The sequence below is a fragment of the Molothrus ater genome, chromosome 23 (assembly GCF_012460135.2).
Source record: "Molothrus ater isolate BHLD 08-10-18 breed brown headed cowbird chromosome 23, BPBGC_Mater_1.1, whole genome shotgun sequence".
Classification (NCBI taxonomy): domain Eukaryota; kingdom Metazoa; phylum Chordata; class Aves; order Passeriformes; family Icteridae; genus Molothrus; species Molothrus ater.
Genome location: NC_050500.2, coordinates 2,172,335 through 2,192,185, shown reverse-complemented (window position 1 = coordinate 2,192,185; position 19,851 = coordinate 2,172,335). Strand labels below are relative to the sequence as shown.

Below are 19,851 nucleotides of genomic sequence, written 5' to 3'. Positions count from 1 at the left end.
AGAGTCCTCCTCAGGAGAAAGTGCCAGGGTTCTGTTCAGAAGATCATGCAGGTGCTTATTCCCTGTCCACATTTTAAGCTCCTGAATTCTGAAGTGTTTTCCTTTCTGAAAAAGTTTCATTTTGCTTTGGTTTGAGTTTAATTTTGTTTTGATAAAGCTGTGAAGGGCGAGTGCTCCATGTCTGCCTTGGCTTAGGGGCTCCCATGGCTGACAACACTTCCTTATCTCCTCTGGCTCCTCTGCCAGGCTCCAGGAGTGCCTCAGTAATTTCATTTACAGTGCAGCTGTGAGATGTCTTGTGATGGGCATTTTCCCTGCCTCACACAGACCATGAAATGAGTGGCAGATTCTATTCAGATCATTTTGATACAGCTGGCAACAAGCAGCACATTCTCTAATCATCTGCAGCTCCCTTCTTGGGTTTTTCCTCTTCATTTTGTGTTTGGACAGGGGAGATGTTACAGAGCAACATTAAAATGGATAATGGGAGAAGTTGCTTCCTAATTGTCTGACTGGGCAGTTCCACCTCTTCTTGCTGGTTTTGAGCCTCAGCTTCACCTCCTTGGCTGCAGTCCCTGTCTTGCCTTTTAAAAGCACTTTGAGTCTTTCTGAATCAAACCTTAATAAAGAATCAGCCTTTGTTGTTTCCCAGTTGCAGCAGGGTTCTGGAGCCTTTCATTAATCTGTCACTCATTCTGACTTTTCTGATAATTAGTCCAAGTGAGGGGGGAAAAAAAAGCAATCTGCCATTGTTACCAGAGCAGGAGCTGGGTGTTCCATCCACAGCTTTAATCTGGAGTTTTATTTTAATTATCTCCATAGTTTTGACCCACCTGGCAAAATGTCTTCTGGGATGTCCTGTGAATTCCTGGTAACATTTAAGCCAATGGTAAGTGCACAGTGAGGAGAATCCTAGTATAGGCCACTATTCTGATTAAAACCATCATTAATTGAATTTCTTAACTGTTAACAAGAAAAAACCCTACATTTTTAGCAGAGCTACTGTTGCACATGGACAGCTGTGTGCATGTTCAAGCTCTGATAAATTGTCATAAAGCAAATTCTGAGGGCATGTTTGGAAAAATGCCTCCAAATGAGAGCAAGTTTCCAAATATTTATAATCTTGCCCAGCTCAAGTTAACCAAGCTGTCACAAAGACTGTTTTAAAGTGGAAACATAGAATCAGTAAAGATACATTTTAATATGGTACTCAAAGAATGAGTGAAAATATTTTTCATCAGACTAAATCTTCTGAAATTACTGAGGGGTTTTTTTCTGTTTTGTTTTCTAGATAAATAAGGGGCTGCAAGGAGCAGTCATGTTTATGGCCCAGACAGGTTCTTTTTCTGTTCCACTGAAATGCACAGTCAAAACCTGCATGGTAAGAGACTTCTTTTAAGCATGTAGATAATATAATTATTATTCTAAAAAGCTGATGCTCACTTCATTGACATTAGTGCTATGTAGGCCAGTGGTAATTAATGGTTTCTTTTCTCCCAGCTGGCTCTGGATAAGGAGCTCATTGACTTTGGCAGCCTGGTGGTGGGAGAGACAATTTCACGGCCCATCAGCCTGACAAACAGCGGGGCTTTGGGAGCCAGATTCCGAGTGTGGACGTCAGCAGGTGCCACAAGTACCCTCAGAGCAACAGTAAAAGCTGCTCCTGCAATAGTGGTGGGTTCCAAAGCACTTCCCCAAAGGAATAGAAATGTTCTGCTTTGGGAAGTGTGCTGGAGTTGTGCAGTCTCTGTGCAGAGTCACAAAGCAGCTCAGGTCAGAAGGGACTTGGGAAGATCATCTGCTCCAACCTTTAGTACATTTGGGTGGGTATAAATATAATCTGGTAGACCCAAATGTTGGAAGGTAAAAGCAATTATCTGTGAGGCATGGGGAAACCAGCAATGCTGATTTTTGGAAGTATTTTAGTAATTTATGTCACGATTCCTATTTTCTCCACATTCATGACAATTAGGAGAAAATACTTCAGTTAAAAGAGGAGATTCTGACAGAGTCATTAAAAATCTCAACTCGTGGAAGGCAGAAACATGTGAACTGCTGCAAAACTAGCAATCAAGTGAGGGGTGTGATAAAGAGAGGGCTGGTTTCACCAGACTTAGTTTTGACATAAAACTGCCTGGGTTTCCACTAGAAAAATGTTGGTTTTGTTAATTGTAAAGTAACTGGCACTACACTGCACTGTTCCTGTTACATTATTTACCTGTTTGGGGCAGCCAGCAAAAAATTCAATCTGCTCATTGATAAAGGTCTTGTAGAATGTGCAGTTCTTGGAAAGTGCAACACATTTCTCCATTTATGACATAGAACTGTTGCAAGAAAACACAAATCTGATTTGCATAAAACTTTTGCTGGGTAGAACCGGAGCTGGTGCAAGGCAGAGGAGCAGCCATGGGAGAAAATCCCTCTCTGTGTTTCCTAACAGGTCACTGAACATCCCAGTGAGCTGAGGAGGAAGAGGAAGGCAGCCCAGGCCCCGTGGCAGCTGGGGATCCAAAGCAGAGCTGTGCTGGGCCCAGGGAGGGGCTGACCCCCTGTGCAGCCCAGGAGCCCAGGAGAAGCAGTGCCACAGGTGAGGTGATGCTTTGAACACAGCCCTGCACTCCCCAGGCCAAGTTTAGCTCTGTCATCTCTGGGAAGACCTGAGCAGCTCAGTTTGCAAAGTTACTCAGTAAATGAAGAGCTCATCACTGCAGCAGTAATGTTATATTTCCTTGTGTGCTGCCTCACAGAAAATGACTAAAAATAATGTCTTGACACCATTATATCAAAAGCAGCAGAGAACCTCACTGCTCATTAGTGATCAACAATTCAGACTCAGAAGAACACAGAACCCAACCAGCTTCAGAAATTGCAAAATTGTTAACATCATCCCTGTCTCAGCAACTGAATCCCCACTTCTCAGAATAGCAATCCACATGACAGGTTTATTTTTATAGTCTGTAATTCTAGGAACAAGGAAGCAGAAGGATGAACCTCCTCAGACATTTTCCATCTCATTCCTAATGTTTACTATGTGCTTAATAAAATCCAGTCTTGTAGAAGAAAGACTTTCTTAATTTGCTTCTTTTCTATGTTCTTTAAATTTCTTCCCAATACTGATCATTCCAATTTCAGGAAGCTGAAAGTTCCATGGAAAGGTTGTGGGTGGTTTTTGCAGGTCCTTCTGGCTGCATTCCTTTATCCCACTGAAATTGCTCTTGAATGCCATCCCCACTCCAGCTGAGTCTGTATTTTTGAGCCATTCATGTTGGTACTCAGTGAAAGGCTCTGATAGAATTCCAAACTAGACTAAAGCTGGATGGCCAAACAAATATTTCCTTCCAGACATTCCAATTTGCCCATCATGCCTATACATGCCTGGATTTGCAATATTGACTCAAATTAATGTACTTGTGCTTTGTTGGATGTTGGTTTTGATGGACACATCCAGCATTTTATTTTGTTTTGTGTTTGTTTCTTTCCCCAGAAGAACTTGGTCAAGGAGAATTAAATACCAGGTCAGATCTGGACACAGACAATGCAGATAATTTAATGGAACTTTCTCCTGACAAAATACCAATTGAAATTATGCTTGGAAAGGTAATGAATGTCCTGAGATCCAGACAAGGTCTCACTAGGCTGAGCCTACATTGAATAAATTGCTCAAGTTCATGGTCATTCCAAATCCACTGGAGATCACTGTATCACAGTTAATTCTCAAAATGAAATCACAGCACACTTTCTCCCTTTCTTTTGATCTATAGAGACAAAAGGTTTAACCTTTTGTTCTAAAAAATGTTAAAACCTTTTAACATAGAACTTTTTGTGGCAATTCACATTTGCCACAATTAATTCGTTTTTTCTGCTATGTGGTTCTGTGGTTAAACAAAGTCTGATGACAACACACAAGAAAGGGCAGGAAGAATTTCTGGGAAATGTCAGATTTGAGCCATTTTATTGTTCTGATTCTGATTTTTCCTGTGCACAGAGAGTTCAGTTGAGTTACAAACCAGGTGTAGTAGAGTGTGTGTACAGTGAGTATCTACAGCCTCTTTATTGCAGTGCAATTTCTAGAGTTTCACTGTTGTTTCTCAGGTGACTGAGGGTGAGATTGGACCCTTCAGCTCAGTGAAAATCCCAGTCCTGTTTGTCCCAGCTGTCCCTGGGGCCGTGAGGGCAGAGTTTGTGATCCTGTTTGACAACCCAGACTGCAAACCAGTGAGTGACCTGCTTCAAACCATGTGTGAAATAGTTTAAAATCTTCTCATTTGTGCTCTTCTCAAGAATTATGTGTTAGGTAGTTTTATGGGAGTCATAGCTCTTATTTCTGATGCAGGATGTTTATTAAACCTGCTAATTCTCCTAATTTCTATGCAAATAATCCTGATATTCCCATTTTATCAGACATCCTATTGGAAAACATCTCATGTCCTGGAAATAAAGGGGGAAATATTCTCCCTTATTCCCAACCTACCTAGTTTATTTTCTTTCTGATCTATCAGAATTGGAATTATTTAGCAGGCAGTAGTGAAGCTGATGTGTGAAAGCTGGAAGAGATGACAACTTTAGTTACCACTTCAGCATATTGTGATTCTAAATTTTATTGGAAGCCAAATTCTGCTTGGAACAGTTCACAGAAGCTTGCCAAAAATGAAAGACAAACTTCCAGCAGCTCAGCACCAGTCTTGGCTGTCCCTGGAGCTGCAGAAGGAGCTGCAGATCCTGCTGAGGCTCTGTGGGCCCTGGTGCCAGGCCTGGGCACTGCAGGGAGCACAGCCCTGTGCTGCCATCCCTGCATTTCTGTGCTGCAATCCCTGCATTTCTGTGCTGCAATCCCTGCATTTCTGTGCTGCCTGTCCTGCATTTCTGTGCTGCAATCCCTGCATTTCTGTGCTGCCATCCCTGCATTTCTGTGCTGCCTCTCCTGCATTTCTGTGCTGCCTGTCCTGCATTTCTGTGCTGCAATCCCTGCATTTCTGTGCTGCCATCCCTGCATTTCTGTGCTGCCATCCCTGCATTTCTGTGCTTCAATCCCTGCATTTCTGTGCTGCCTGTCCTGCATCTCTGTGCTGCAATCCCTGCATTTCTGTGCTGCAATCCCTGCATTTCTGTGCTGCCATCCCTGCATTTCTGTGCTGCAATCCCTGCATCTCTGTGCTGCAATCCCTGCATTTCTGTGCTGCCTCTCCTGCATTTCTGTGCTGCAATCCCTGCATTTCTGTGCTGCCTCTCCTGCATTTCTGTGCTGCCCCCTCTGCATTTCTGTGCTGCAATCCCTGCATTTCTGTGCTGCCATCCCTGCATTTCTGTGCTTCCATCCCTGCATTTCTGTGCTGCATCTCCTGCATTTCTGTGCTGCAATCCCTGCATTTCTGTGCTGCCTGGATGAGCTGCAGCCCCAGGGGAGCCTGGACTGGGGCCCATCCACTTCAGCTAAAGGCACTTTAAATACTTCTTTTCAATATCATGGGCAGATGCTCTTCTTTCATGTTCCCTGTCAAGGAATCCAACCCAAAGTATAATTGTGTCTCTCTGCTGGGGCACTGTAACATCTTGGGTTTACTTTGCAAATGATTTTTCTAGGTCTGCCTCATTAAAGAACCTGTTGCACTACAAATAATAAAATATTTTAGTCGGCTGAGTTTATAGCAGAAATCCTTGCTGTAAGTCAGTAAGAATGTGAGGCTGACAGAACTAATCCCCTGCCATTGCTGCCTGCCAGCTGAGCTTCAGTGCCATTGGAGTTTCTGTGGATGTGCCCATCTGGGTGCCCCAGCCCAACGTGGACCTCAGGATCTGCCTGTACGGGCGGCTGTACCAGGACAGCGTGGAGGTGTGCAGCAGGTGAGCTGCCCTGGTACCCCTGGCACAGCGGGTGAGCTGCCCTGGTACCCCTGGCACTGCCCCTGGCACAGTGGGTGAGCTGCCATGGGTACCCCTGGCACTGTGGGTGAGCTGCCCTGGGTGTCCCTGGCACTGTGGGTGAGCTGCCCTGGTACCCCTGGCACTGTGGGTGAGCTGCCATGGCTGCCCCTGACACTGCCCCTGGCCCTGGCACTGCCCTAGGTGCCCCTGGGTGAGCTGCCCTAGGTGCCCCTGGCACTGCAGCTGAGCTGCCCTGGGTGCCCCTGGCACTGCCCCTGGCACTGTGGGTGAGCTGCCATGGCTGCCCCTGGCACTGTGGGTGAGCTGCCATGGGTGTCCCTGACACTGCCCCTGCCCCTGGCACTGCCCCTGGCACTGTAGGTGAGCAGCCATGGCTGCCCCTGGCCCTGGCACTGCAGGGGCACATCCTCTGAGCCCTCTGAGCTCTGGAAAATGTGGGCATCCTGCTAAGCCAGAGTCCCAACACCAGCCCTGGCTATGGGGTAGCCACAGACCTCCCCAGCCCTGCCAGATTCCCAGAGTTGTTCCTGTTCCTGGGGAGAGCTGGGAAGCCCTAGGGAACAGCAAATCCACAGGTTCCTCATGTGGAATTTGCTCACTAAACATTTAGGGAGATAAATGGATCTAAAATTAGCTGCACATTAGGCTGATTCAGCCAGGGCTTTTTATGTAGGAATATTTTGTTGTTTCTCAGTTATTTTGTGTTCAATTAAAGTCCTGGGGGGACTTAGGATCTGGAAACCAGTTTCATGAGAGTCTTTCCAGACCTGGAATTAGATGCTGGGTAAATCATGTCAGTCCTTTTGCATTCACTCTGAAATGGGAAAGGTGCAGCTTTTCCTGACCCATGGGGGCATTAAGGTCTCCACTGCAAGGACAGATCCCTGTGATTACACAGAGAGTGAGCAGACACTGAGTGACAGGGGAAATACCTGGGTGTTTCAGAGTCCAAGTCAGTCACATCTGAGGACTGCTTCTGTTTGCACTGGGATATAAGGGAATATTCCAGCTCCTTGGCTTCTGGAGATTTCCTGCTATTAAAAGTTCTTATGGGAACATTTAATTGTCTTCAGGTGCTGGGTGTCTTCCCTCCACCTAATGCAGTCACTATGGAATTCTTATTTTAACAATTTGCATTTCTTAGAGTCTATTTCAATAGGATTGGGGTGGGTTTGTGGGAGGGTGGGGGAGAGATTGGTTCTATGGAAGGCATCCATTCTAAACCTCTTACCAGAATTACAGACTGCAGAGATTCTTCACAGTTGGAAAGAAATGAGTAAAGCTGTTATCTCAGAAATTCAGCTTACAGATATGACAAGCACAAGTTGTTATGTAAGTGATTTTACTTGGTCTAGATAACCCAGGGATAAAACTTATAAGTGTAGAAACAGAATAACTCTCCTAATGAAACTTAAGAGTTCAAGGGGATCTCAAAGATAGAAGCTGTCAAATTGCTTAGGGCAAAACTTCTTCACTGAGGGAAAAATCCTGCTGATCCTTTGCCAGGTTTCACTAAATTAAGAGCACTTAAGATGTAGTAGCCTGTCCTTAGCACCTTGGCAAGTCAAGGCTTTGATTTATCACCCAATTTCCATAATTAGGAAAAATTATGTTATACATAATTTTAGGTGGGCTGAAATTCAGTGTATTTCATGTGCAGAAATACAGTGTGTCAACTTTTTATCCTGCAAAAGTGGATTGATTCCATCCTTCTGTTGTGGCCTGAGCAGATTCTCCCTCCAGGGGCTCCTGACACTTCCCTTGGTGTGTCAGCAGGAGGATTCCTCCTGGAGCCTGCCTGTGACTTGTAGGGGAAGATAAAGTTTCCAAGAGAGTCAGATACCTCTGGAACTGGAATGTAAAATATTGCTAATATTGGTTTTGTTCTGGGTTTTAGTTGTTTGGGTTTTTTTCTGGTCAAGAAGAGACTGTGGTAATCAGGCAGCAAAAATAAGCAGCATAAAGGGTGAAAGTGTCTTATCAGAACTGTGTTCAATATAAATAATTTTAAAAAGTCATTTCTTCAGCAGGTTATAATCTGCTCTGATTTAATGAAGTAGTATATAATTCTCTTAGATTGTCAACAGTCAGAAATCATTGCAGGCTCCCAGCCCCACTTGCTGTAGCTGTTGATTTAGAGGAGACCATCTGGCCTGACAGCTTGGAAACCAGTCCAGGGGAAGGAGAATGACAAGCTGAAATATTTGTAAATTGCTCGGCAATTTTGCACTTAGGCATAAAATTCCAAAGCAGGGGATGGTCCATGGCTGCTGCTGTGCTGTGATAGGGCCAGAATTCAGTAGACAGGCTGAGGATTCCTGGTCTCCAGTGTGCCATTCCCAGGGCAAATTGATCCCAAGGTTTAGCAGAGGGGCTGGCAGGGGCAGCTCAGGCACTCTGTGACTCCCAGCCCTGCAGGATCTCTGCTGGTGGAGGACAGGTCACATCTGAAATCACCAAGGCTCAGTCATCCTATTGATCCTGATAGAGCCAGTGCATGTTAGACAAATAATCAGCTGATATTTCACAACAGCTTGGCTTTGACTGCCCCCGACCTGGCTGAGCTGTGCTGAGCTCTGACATTTCTCTTTGGATCACTTTGAGCACTGTTTGCTACAGCCGGGTTTGTTACCGAACTTCAAGTCCTGTTTTCTGTACTTAAAAGAGAACACAACTGTGTGAGCTTGCTGTGGCAGTTTTCCATGCCCATCATTTTCAAAGGAAGCTTGGGATTGTTCTGATTACAGTGCAGGGGTGGGGGCAGGAGGGGGCAGACTCCAGAGTCACTGAAGTGGCCTCAAAGGCACCTGAGCACGTCTGATGTGTTTGCAGAGCAACAACCACGCTGCGTTTGAAGTTTGAGGTGTGCAGAGAACTGAGCAAGCACATGGAGCTGCTTCCAAAGACAGGCTACATCCAGGCCCAGTCATCCTTCAGTGCCCAGCTCAAGTTCCTGCCCAGGTAACCAACATCAATCCAACTCCAATCTTTCAGGATTTCAGCCAGTGGCAGTGGAAGAGCTGAGCAGGGTGGTTGTTCCCTCCTGCTGGCCGGGCTGGAGCTCACGGTGCTGCTGCAGTGCAGGTCTGCTCTCGCCCTGTCCCCCTGGAAGCTGCCAGATGCTCCAGGAGGAAATGAGCTTGGCTGCCAGGGCCGTGAGGCAATGCTCCCCCTGTGGCGGCAGCAGCGCCGTGACACTCCGAGCTCTCCGTTCCTGCTAGGCTGCTCTGTGCTGTGGGAAGCTATTCCTGGCCAGGAGGGAGGCTGTTGAGGCAGGTGGCTGCTTCATGGATCACTGATTAAATAATTTCTGGACAAGAACTCCTGTGCTTGCTAATTAAGGTGAGAGTGGTTGGGCTTCCTGTCCATATCTCTCCTCCCCAGGTACATTTTTCTCCAAATGATGAAGGTATTGAATGAATTTCACATGGTGTTTTATGTAACATCTCCTGATGCTAAAAGCTTTAACACAGCAAGCTTTGTTTCTCCATTTTACAAAACATCTACAAATACAAACATAGCTCAGGGATAGGAAACAATTCCAGTTTCTAAAAATTTAAATACCAGAGCTCCCATTGGCCACTGTTCATTTTATTTACCTCATCATTGCCATCCTAAAGAATTCAGCAGGACATTTCTTTTCTAAAAATAATTAATGACATATGGAATTCAGTGTCTTTGGCTTTGATTGCTGCTGCAAACCTGCTGCTTCTTTGATGTGGGTTCTTAGTCCCAGGGATGTGTGTTTGGATTCTCAAAGATGTGCTCAGCACCTCTGGATTCTATCCTGACTGCAAAATTGTCACCAGGTTTGTATTCAAAGAACTGAGAGTATTTGCAGTTCTTGCAGCATCTCAAATCCCATCAGATTACAACAGCAGTAACATGGTGACACATTCCAGTTCCTGAACCTCAGCTGCTGTGAGGCACCATTCCCTCTCTGAGGGGATGGAGACAGAGCTTGGATTTAGAACCTTAATCTTCCTTTAAAAATGGGGAAGCTTCAGAAAGGAGATTTGATGAGATTAAGGCATTTCTGACACACGACATAAGTATGTGGCTGTTTGAGGGTACAGATGATTTTAAAGCCCCGGTGCAGGGGGAGTGCTGGGAGCTCCTCAGCACTCAGCCAGTGCCACATTTCCCTCAGGGCTGGCAGTGAGCTGCCATTGGGAGCTCTATTAATAGAGCAGCTGTGTTACAAGTGACACAGAGGGAAGAGAACCCCCCACTCAGCAGTGCTGAGGGAGCAGGAGCTGCCTCAAGGCCTGGGAAGTTCTCCTGAGTGTTCTGTGCACACAGACATTCTTGGGCAGGTGTTCCCAAACCCAGCTCCTGGGAGCTCAAAGCCAACATTTCCTGTTCAGTTGAAGGCAAATTCTCTGCTCTGCTGCCTTTCAGAATTCCCAAACACCACATCCTGTAGTTCCCTGCATTTGGAACTAGTCCTGGCAATCTAAATTTGATTTGTCTTTTGTGCTTCTCTTTAATTGTGCCATTTTCATAGAACTTTCTGAAGGATTCCAGGACATTTTCCCCAAGGTACAGCAGCTAATTTAGAGTCCATCCCTGTGTCCATACAGTTATAAGTATTTTCTTCCCCCTCTGGATTATTATGAAATAGATTAATTTCTTCTGCTATTCAGATGTCCTGTGACAAAGTAAAAGCTGATGCTCCACTCCTCCCTTGCACTTAACCTCAGTTCAATGTGTAAAGAACTTCCCAACATCTTTAAACATCGCCCTTATTGCAAAATAACAGCGAGATTTTGGATCACCATGGTGACTGAGTGGGTGTTATTTTTATTCTTTAACAATACATTAAAGAGTTGCAGGCAATTCCATGAGTAGTAGTAGAACATGAGCACTGTGGAGACCCAAGAAGAGGAAGCAGCTCACTCTGGTGCTCTGAGATATAAATAGAGCAGCAGAGCTAAAAATGCTCCAGGTTTGTATTGTCTTGGCTTGAAGCTCTGGAATGGAGCTCGTGACAGCAAGATGCCTCACCTACAGAAAACCTGCATATTCCTTAGCAATTCTAAGGCTGGGTGGGGACCAGGCACTGCTGGGCTCCAGGTTTGTTCATTTTATATCTCTGCTTTGGGATACAAAGGGGTTCTGCCTCAGGCTGATCATGAACCTCAGTGGCCAGAGGGAGCCACTGCCTGGGCTGGGTTGGTGGCGTGCTGGGGCTGCAGCAAAGATGCACAGGCTTTAGATTCTGATTAGAGAGTAAGCTTTTAATTTTTCAGAATTTTAAATGACTGGGTGGCATTTAAAAAAAAAAAAAAGGATAAATGGATGCTGACCTCTGTGATTGCCCTTAAAATCCTGTGTGTGTCCAAAATCCTGTCTTTAAAAACAAAAAAAAATCCAATATAACTGTACAAGGTCAATCATTCTGACTTCACTGCCTTGCAGCCCATGCCCTCCTGCTCAGAGCCTTGCCTGGGACTGCCAGGCTGAAGGAAATCTGGGAAAAATCCAGAATATTCTTGACCTGACTGCATCTTCTTTCCCCTGGTCAGGAAGTGGGACTTCACTGGTCACTAATTTTTGATTGGCATATTCTTCCACCATTCTTTTTCCATTTTCTCTAAGAGAAAAGCAGATTTTTATTGAGAATTCCCTTCAGTGAAGAACTGGAGTTGATACTTAACCAGGTGAATCCTCCAACCTGAGGACAATTAAATGAAGACTAAAAGCTGTGAATAATAAAACTTTCAGACCTTAAGTAACAGGATTCAGTTTGTTTTTCTTTCTGTTCATAAATAATCCATCCAAAGTTCATTATATCCCTTAGTGAGAAATAGTCAGAATGTTTCAATGGCACTGACTGGATGTGTACTTTTGGGTTTTCAGGCAGTCCCTTCCTGAAGATGCAGGGAGTTATTTCAATGCAGAGACAGGAATCCTGGAGGCCCCAGTGACAATCCTGATCGTGGACAAGGTCAGGGATTTTTGTGTTGTTGATTATCAGACTGACAATTTATGTAAATTATTTTAGTGAATTTTCACTTTATGATACCTAATTTTAGATTAGTTCTTTACTAATTGAGGCTCTGTGATAATAAAGATCAGCTTGAAGTGCTGATATAGATTTGATTTTTTTTTCTTGTCTCATATTTGCAATATAGGAAGTTTGATCCTTTCTCCTCAGTGCTGATCTCATGTAACTGTCAAGGAACAGAGGAACTTTTTCTTGCACTTTTCCTTTTGGATGACATTTCATTTAAATCCTGTCCTTACAACCCACAGATGGAGTTTTTATCCTGTTCTCTTGCATTTGTTCCAGGCTAAAAAAATTAATTTTACTGTCCATGCCATTGTTACTACTTCTGATTTGGAAATCAGCCCAGCACAGATCAGCTTTGGGTACTGCACGATCTATGAAGCTGTGCAGGCAAATGTCACCCTAACAAACAAATCCATCTTGCCACAGGAGTTTGGATTTGTGGGACTGCCAGAGGTATGGACTTATCCCACACACACCCCCTCTGCTGTCAAAATAGATTTCAGTGTCATGGGAACGTGTTCAGTGTGAGTGTAAATAAATCATGACTGGTTCTTGCAGCCCCACGGGAATCCTGCTCTGGAGTTCTGTCCTGGAGTGTGTCAGTCTCCCTCTGCATCTGCCCCTCAGTGCAAACCCCTGGGAGGAGATTTTCCTGTTCCTCACCTTTTGCTATCAGAATTCCAGGGGTTTTACACCAAGAGATCTCCTAAAAGAACAGCTGGGACACTTTTACCCCTAAATAAAACTGGCTTGGGGCTGTGGCTGTGGAATGTGCCCACTTTGCACCAAATTCCCAAAGGCTTCCCTTTAAAGTGCTCCTTGGGAACCACCCTAAGCCACGCCTGGGCACTTTCTGAGTGGTTGGAAGTTGATGTGGAAGCACAAATTTCATCACAGGAGCTGCTGGGTTCATGTGGGCTGGGTCTCCTGAATAATTTTTTGGAGGAAATTTGTTCTTCCAGCTCCATAGAGCAGGGTGAGGTGATCACAGTGTGAAATGTTGGCATCAGAGCTGGAGGAACCTGGCAGTTAATTGGGCACTGTCCTGTTCTCAGCTGGCTTAGGGATTAAAATCAAGGAGTAGCTGAAAGAAATTGTTAACCTGAGCTTCATGAGAGCTTTACTACCCAGGATGTGTTTCCTGAGGAGCTTGAAGTGTGCTGGGGAGACTTTCTAGAATCACCTTCAGCTCAAGCACAAAGCACTGCCCAGCTGTGGGTGTGCAACTGCTCCTGCCCCTGCCTCAGACAGGAATCAGCTCTCGAAGGTGTGGGGCAACTGCTGGGATTTTTACCATATTTCATTCAGTTTTCTATGAAGAGTTAATAAACATTAGAGCAAGGTGATTTCCACAGATGGGAAGAAGCTGGGGAAGGGATTCTCCTGAAATCTGAGTTACTTTGAGATGAGAAATCTGCCCCTCAGACTCTGGGCACTGGCTCAGACAAAAACTTCTCCCTGGAAGGTTTCTCTTTTCCTGACAGTTCCACATTTAATAACAATTTTTTTTTTAATCTTGCCAGTAATGTCTTATTTTAATTTATTAGTAAACTGATAATTTAATTAACAATTTCTTATCCTGCCATTTTGAAGTTTGTTGAAGTTCAACCCAATGATGGATTTGGAATTATTCTTCCCCTGGAAAGCCTGACACTGGACATAATCTTTAAAGCCACCAAGGCAAAGGAGTACAGCTTTGAGCTCACCTGCAGGACAGAGATCAACAGGTGTGTTCATGGATGGACAGCAGGGAAGCTAAAATCTGAATTTCACTGGGCTCCCACTGCTGACCCAGCTCAGAGACTGAATCCCTGCCTGCCCTGGGGAGGTGAGGCTGGGATGAGCACCTGGGGCAGGTGGGAATTCTGCAGTTGCAGAAGTTGCTCAGTGCCTGTTGGTTTCATCCTTGCTTTTCACATCTGCCTTCACTGAGGTGACTTTTCCCACCCCTCCTGAAGTTTATCCTTGTCCCACACCAAAGCTCCAGCCGCTCAACCTGCAGTGCTCTGCTGCTTTTTCAGCACAATTACTGAAGGGATTCTTTCTGGTAAAAATGCTCTATGCTTTAAGCCATTGCTACTGCAATAATGATGGCATAAACTTTGATTTGACTGGATGTATTTCCAGAAGTTCACAGAGGAAGAATTCAAGCAGGGACTCTGGCCAATTGTGCATTAAAAATAGATAGTATTATTGTTCATCTTTAGGCAAAATTCCCATTGCAAGCTTGAAATTCTGCTTAAATAGGGACTACAGGATTAGCTCCCTATTTTCCGGGCTGATTAAGACACTATTTTATGCTGAGACAATTTATCATGTGTTTATTTTTAGACAATTCAAGCTGTCATGCAAAGCAGTTGGAGTCCACCCACCTCTTGAATTGTCTCATTCCTTGGTTCAGTTTGCTGCTACAGCCCTGAACTCGGTGTCTTCAGCCACTCTGGATGTGCTCAATTCCCACGTGGATGGGAACCCCCTGACCCACCCTGTGCCACGGATTGGCACTGGCAGCCCTGGCCCTGTTGGCCCCAGTTCCTTTGAATTCCACGTGCCCCAGGACTGTCCTGTGACCATCACACCTTCTGTGGGAACTGTGCTGCCTGGGCAGGTAAATTCACTTGAAGTGTTGGGTGTTCTGCCAAACCTTTGATCATCTGCGTCCTTACAAAGGCTGTCACTTGTAAACACAGCTCAAAACATCAGTTGTTGTTAGAATAGCTGGAATATTTTGTATTGTTTAAAAGAATGTTTTAAATCAGGCAGGAGGGTTCAGCACCAAATCTGGCTAATGCCTTATGGGAGGGTGTGGTGGATTTCACAGGGGTCCCAGGACCAGGGAAGAGATGAGAATGTTCACTCCATGTTTCAGAAGGCTTGATTTATTATTTTATTATATATATATATTATATTAAAACTATACTAAAAGAATAGAAGAAAAGATTTCATCAGAAAGCTAGCAAAGAATAGAATAAGAATGATAACAAAGACTTGTGACTGACCAGACAGTCCAAGAGAGCTGGACTGTGATTAGCCATTAATTAGAAACAACCACATGAGACCAATCCCAGATGCACCTGTTGCATTCCAGCAGCAGATAACCATTGGTTACATTTTGTTTCTGAGTCCTCTTGGCTTCTCAGGAGAAAAAATCCCAAGGAAAGGATTTTTCATAAAGTATGTCTGTGACAGGAGTGCTCTGTCCCCAGTGTTGTCACTGTGATTTATGTGGAGAATGTTTAAATATCAAAGTATTGCCCATGTAAACCCAGCCCACTGCAACATCCTGGACTTCCAAAAATGCTGCAAGTGCCCTTACCCTGAGGATGCTGTGACTCCCTCTGAGCAGAGGTGACCTGGGTGTGCTCCTGTGGGGCTCTGCAGGTGTCCCAGGTGCCTGGGCTGAGCTGTGCCCTGACCCCTTCTCAGAATCTCTGCTGCTCACAGGGACCCCAAGGTGTGCCACAAAGTCTCTTTTCCCAGCTCGACAGTCGAAGAAGGAGTCAGAGCTCTTCAGTTCTCAGTCTCAAGGTTGTTCATTGTTTCTTATCTATAAAATTCTTTCTCCTGTCCAGCCAAGGTCCGTTCAGCAGGACAGACAGAGGCACTCTGGTGTTATCTTTTTATACTAAAAACTTTGTGTACAATATTTACAATTCCTTCCCAATACCCATCACCTGTGTTAGACACTGAGCTTCTACTCTAAACCAATCCAAAAGTGCCACCATCACAGCAGAAGATGGAGGCCAAGAAGAAGAAGGAGAAAGGCTGGACATGCCCAGATTCCTCCATCTTACCCCCTGAACCCCCATTCTAAAAACCCCAAAAATCTAATTTTCACCCTGTGATAAATCCACTATCATTCTACTTAAACTTTCATGGCTTGTCATTCTTCATATAAAGGTTGGTGATTGTTTTTTCCAAGGGCTAAATCAAAGGCACAGGGGTCTGGGGCTCTGTGCCAGGGTCTCTGAGCCCCCTGGGCAGGGGCTGGAGCTCTCCAGGGCAGCCAGAGGGATGTCCTGGGTTCTGACATCTGCTGTGTGTGCTCTCACGTTCCCAGAAAAGCTCCATCCGAGTGTCCTTCAGGCCGGCGCTGTCGGAGCAGCGCGTCAGGGAGGAGGCAGCACGGAGGCTCAGCACAGCAGCTGTGCCAGAGGCAGCAGCACAAGTAAGGAATGCTAAGAACAGCACATGCTGCTGGTCTGCCACTTCCAGAGAGCTGTTTCTCTGGATGATATTTTTATCATAAAATTATTTGCATATTAATGAAGCCCAAGCTTGTGGTCCATGGGGGACCTGCCTATGAAGGATGAGAGTGTGACTGTGCACTCAGTGTGTGGCCTGTTCACTGAGCAATAATTTAATTTTGTGCTCACAATTATTCCTAGAGGGTTTTATTGCCAACTGAAATACTCTTAAAAAAAAAAAAAGAAAAGAAAAAGCTTCTAAACTTCCTGAAGATTTACAGCATCCATGTACTTTATATGCAACCCCTAGGTCAGGTAATTTATGTGAGCACCTGTGGTTGTCTTGGATTGGGAGATAAACAGGTAAAATTCCCATGAGATACTCATCTGCTCCAAGAGGAGACCTCTTATTCTAAGAGGGAGTAAAATATCTCCATTGCAACCTAATTTTTAAATTTTACACTATAGGAAATTTGTCTGTAGTAGCTACTGTGTCTGTGGGCTGTCACCATCATCCTGCTGTCCCCTGTCCCCTGCTCTGTGTCACCTCCTTGCCCTGTGTCTTTGCTCATTCCTGTCTTGGTCAGATCCCCAGTGATCCCCCTCAGTCTCCAGTGGGCAAAAAGAAGAAAGATTCAAAGAAAGAGCAAAATAAATCGAGCGTTTCCATCTCCAGAGGAAGGACTGGAAGCAGGAAAAGCCTGGCTTCTGTACATGGCCCTGAAGAGCCAAAACCAGAAGAGTTAAAGCCTGAGTAAGTCAACAGAAGCATCTTGTACTACACAGACAGCATTCTCTTTAGAAGTAGTTTAATAAATCTACTAAAGCTGTAGGTAGACAAGAAAGCAAACTGGAGAGGGAACAGCTTCAGCTGTGTTGCAGAGGCTGTTTCCAAAATTAGTGCTGCTTGTGAGCCACACAGCTGTAGCCTCTCATGTGAGGCAAAGAATCCCTTTATGCATCAGAAGGATTGAAGACTTCAAAGAATCTGTCAGGGAGCAGGAGCTGGGGCCGTGCGGGGGGGGCTGAGCCAACACTCAGGGGTTTATGGAAAGGGCAGCAGCAAAGCTCAGCTGGGGGACCAACAGGAACTCCTCAAAGAAACCTCTTGTGAGCACAGCTACAGAACCAGCTGATGGCCCAAACCCATGGCAGAGAGGAATTTCTGGTTTTAATCTCAGGGCTTACACAGTCCAGCACATTAGTCATGGTCAGCATCAGTGCTGGCAGGGAAATGCTGCTGGAAATGTGCATTTGAAGCAGTCCCTGTGCAGTGTGAGCACCTCAGGGAGAGTCAGCATCAACAGCAGTGCTGCCTGCAGCTTGGGACACTCACATGCAAAATCTGATTCTTGAGGGCCCTTGTAGAGCAGGTAATTCAGCTTCTCAGACCACACTTCTGCCCAGGCTCAGGAATCTGGAAGTATTTAGAAGTAAATACACACTGAAGCAACAGGCATTTGGCTGTGCTGGATGTTTTGACATCTTTACTAAAATCCCATGTTCATTGCAATCCATTAATTATAATTTTTTAACACTTTCAGCAGAGATTGTAAAAAAATTCCTTATTTTAGGAGTATTGCCTACAGACTGCATTAGAGGAATATGATCCTGTGTGTTTACATGTCATTGAAATGATGTAGAACTACTGGAAGACACTGAAATACTTGAAGTATTCAACCAAAGGAAATTGTATTGAGGTTTTTGCAATCTTTGGTGTAACATTTGTCATCTGGCTTCTTCGTTTTTATTCTCTTTTGGCAACAAAAGCCAACCACTTTGTAGGGTGGTCCATTACTGACAGTCATTTAATTTCACTGTTACATTCCATTTTGAATGTGTGACTAAGAAACAATAATCACAAACAGCTCAGCAGATATTTATTTGATGTTTTTTTGCTCTCTCACTCACTGAGATAATTCCTATTCCTGGATTCTCTAGTTCTGATGCTTACAGGGCAGCCCAGGTTTCCCTGACCAGGAGTTTCAGAGGGAGTTTTAACAAATACATCATCCCATGCTCTGTTGCAAGTGGCCATGCCAGTGGAGAGGAGGGCTCTGGGAGCTTAACCTGCAGGTGGGTGCAGCTGCATAACCCAGAGATGTGAGGGGGAAATGGTGGGCTTGCTGATTTATTCATTTGGGGGAGAAATTTGTTTTCTGCTCTTAATTACTTCATAGCTCAGTGGTAGAAACTCATGCTCCCAGCCCACCAGTTGGATAAGAATCAAACACATGAATATCAAAGCAGCTGAAGAAATAATTGTGTGAACACTTTGAGGCAGCTGTAGCTCATGTCTGCTCAGGCACAGTCGGTCACCCAGCCCCGTGCTGTGCTGTCACAGCCTGGGACAGGAGCAGGTCCCTGGCAGTGGTTGGTGTGTCTGTGCTCCCAGAGCTCTGCCCTTTCATTGCCAGCTCTGCCCTTTCATTGCCAGCTCTGCCCTTTTATTGCCAGCTCTGCCCTTTCATTGCCAGCTCTGCCCTTTCATTGCCCAGCTGCCTTTGCTCTCTCTGCAGCCCTCACAACACCTTGTACCTGGAGCTGCACTGCCCTGCTGTGGCCCCTCCTGTTCTGATCATGTCTGACTCTGGGATCAACGTGGCCAATTTTGGGGACGTTTCTGTAGGTATGGAGTTTGAATGCTGGTTTGGAGTTGTTTCTCTCTGACAGTGAGTTCTTCCCAGCAGTTTTGCATTTTCAAAAGTCAGGATAGAAGTTAGCCCTTAGTGGTATTTAGGTGGAAAATAAGGAGTCTTTGGCCAGTTGAGGCCCATGGAAGAGCAGATCTGATCCCCAAACAAGGACCTGGAAGCTCCAGAAGTGACTGGCCCAATCTGAAAGCATTTTGGTGAGCTTTGAGTGGTGCCTTAACCATAGGCCTGGGATGAGTCTGGCTCAGACAGGAGCACGAGTAAGGGGGAGGAATGGGAGGGATGAGCATCCTCACTTTGGGAAGTGTTTTCATTCCTTGCAGGCCACAGAATGATGAAGAGAATTACAATAGAAAACATCTCCCCAGGGAAGCTGGAGGTATCCTTGTCTGGAGCACATGAGCTCAGCCTTCAGGAGGAACTGCTGGACACTAAAGCACCAGCTCATCTTCTCTCTTGAGTTATTGATCTCTCAAAAGCTTTTAGATGTTTAGTTCAGACCAAAGACATATAAACAATATGTAGAATATATTCTCCTATCTTTTTTCTCAATCTTTATAAATGTTTTTCCTTGAGTTGCACTGTCCTAGCTGGGATTCTCAGTTCTGAATCCCAATGGCCCCTTCCTGTTGGTCAGAGCAGTTGGAACCCTTGAGCCAGGTGAAAATAAACCCCTCATCATCTCTTTTTGTCCAAGTGAGGATAAATGGGTGAGTAAAAGATACAAGGGCAGTGGAGAGGAGAGACAAAGTTCCCTATCCCACATTTGGATCTTGTCTCAGGTCTGGGATGGTCCCTTGGGGGGTCAGCTGGAGGGGTGGGGGTCCCCTGAGCAGATGGACTAACCCAGGCACCCTCTGGGCAGTTCCTGGAGACTCTGGACATCCAGGTGGCACAGACCAACCTGAGCCTGCCCCTGTCTGGGCACGGGGTGGTGCCAAGCACTGAGTGCTCCGTGGGAGAGGTGCTGGACATGGGATACGTCATGGCCAGGGACACAGCGAGTGCCACAGTGCAGGTAAGGCCTCTGAGCTGAGCTGCAGAGCACAGCAGGAGTTCCTGGGAGGAGGAACACAAGAGAAACTGTCTCCTCCCAGCTTCTGTCCAAGTG

General features: G+C 45.4%; 1 protein-coding gene across 1 annotated transcript in view; it reads left to right on the top strand.

The window, feature by feature from the left end:
* The window catches only part of CFAP74 (cilia and flagella associated protein 74), a 37,887-nt gene that overhangs the window by 13,018 nt on the left and 5,018 nt on the right, over window positions 1-19,851 (top strand). Inside the window, 20 exon segments of the mRNA XM_054517165.1 lie at window positions 823-889; window positions 1,292-1,381; window positions 1,501-1,674; window positions 2,441-2,458; window positions 2,461-2,587; window positions 3,485-3,597; window positions 4,093-4,215; window positions 5,720-5,841; window positions 8,716-8,844; window positions 11,746-11,833; window positions 12,179-12,352; window positions 13,493-13,626; window positions 14,231-14,507; window positions 15,960-16,067; window positions 16,674-16,840; window positions 18,028-18,162; window positions 18,606-18,715; window positions 19,064-19,119; window positions 19,331-19,450; window positions 19,606-19,758. Coding sequence (XP_054373140.1) covers window positions 823-889; window positions 1,292-1,381; window positions 1,501-1,674; window positions 2,441-2,458; window positions 2,461-2,587; window positions 3,485-3,597; window positions 4,093-4,215; window positions 5,720-5,841; window positions 8,716-8,844; window positions 11,746-11,833; window positions 12,179-12,352; window positions 13,493-13,626; window positions 14,231-14,507; window positions 15,960-16,067; window positions 16,674-16,840; window positions 18,028-18,162; window positions 18,606-18,715; window positions 19,064-19,119; window positions 19,331-19,450; window positions 19,606-19,758 — 2,485 coding nt within the window.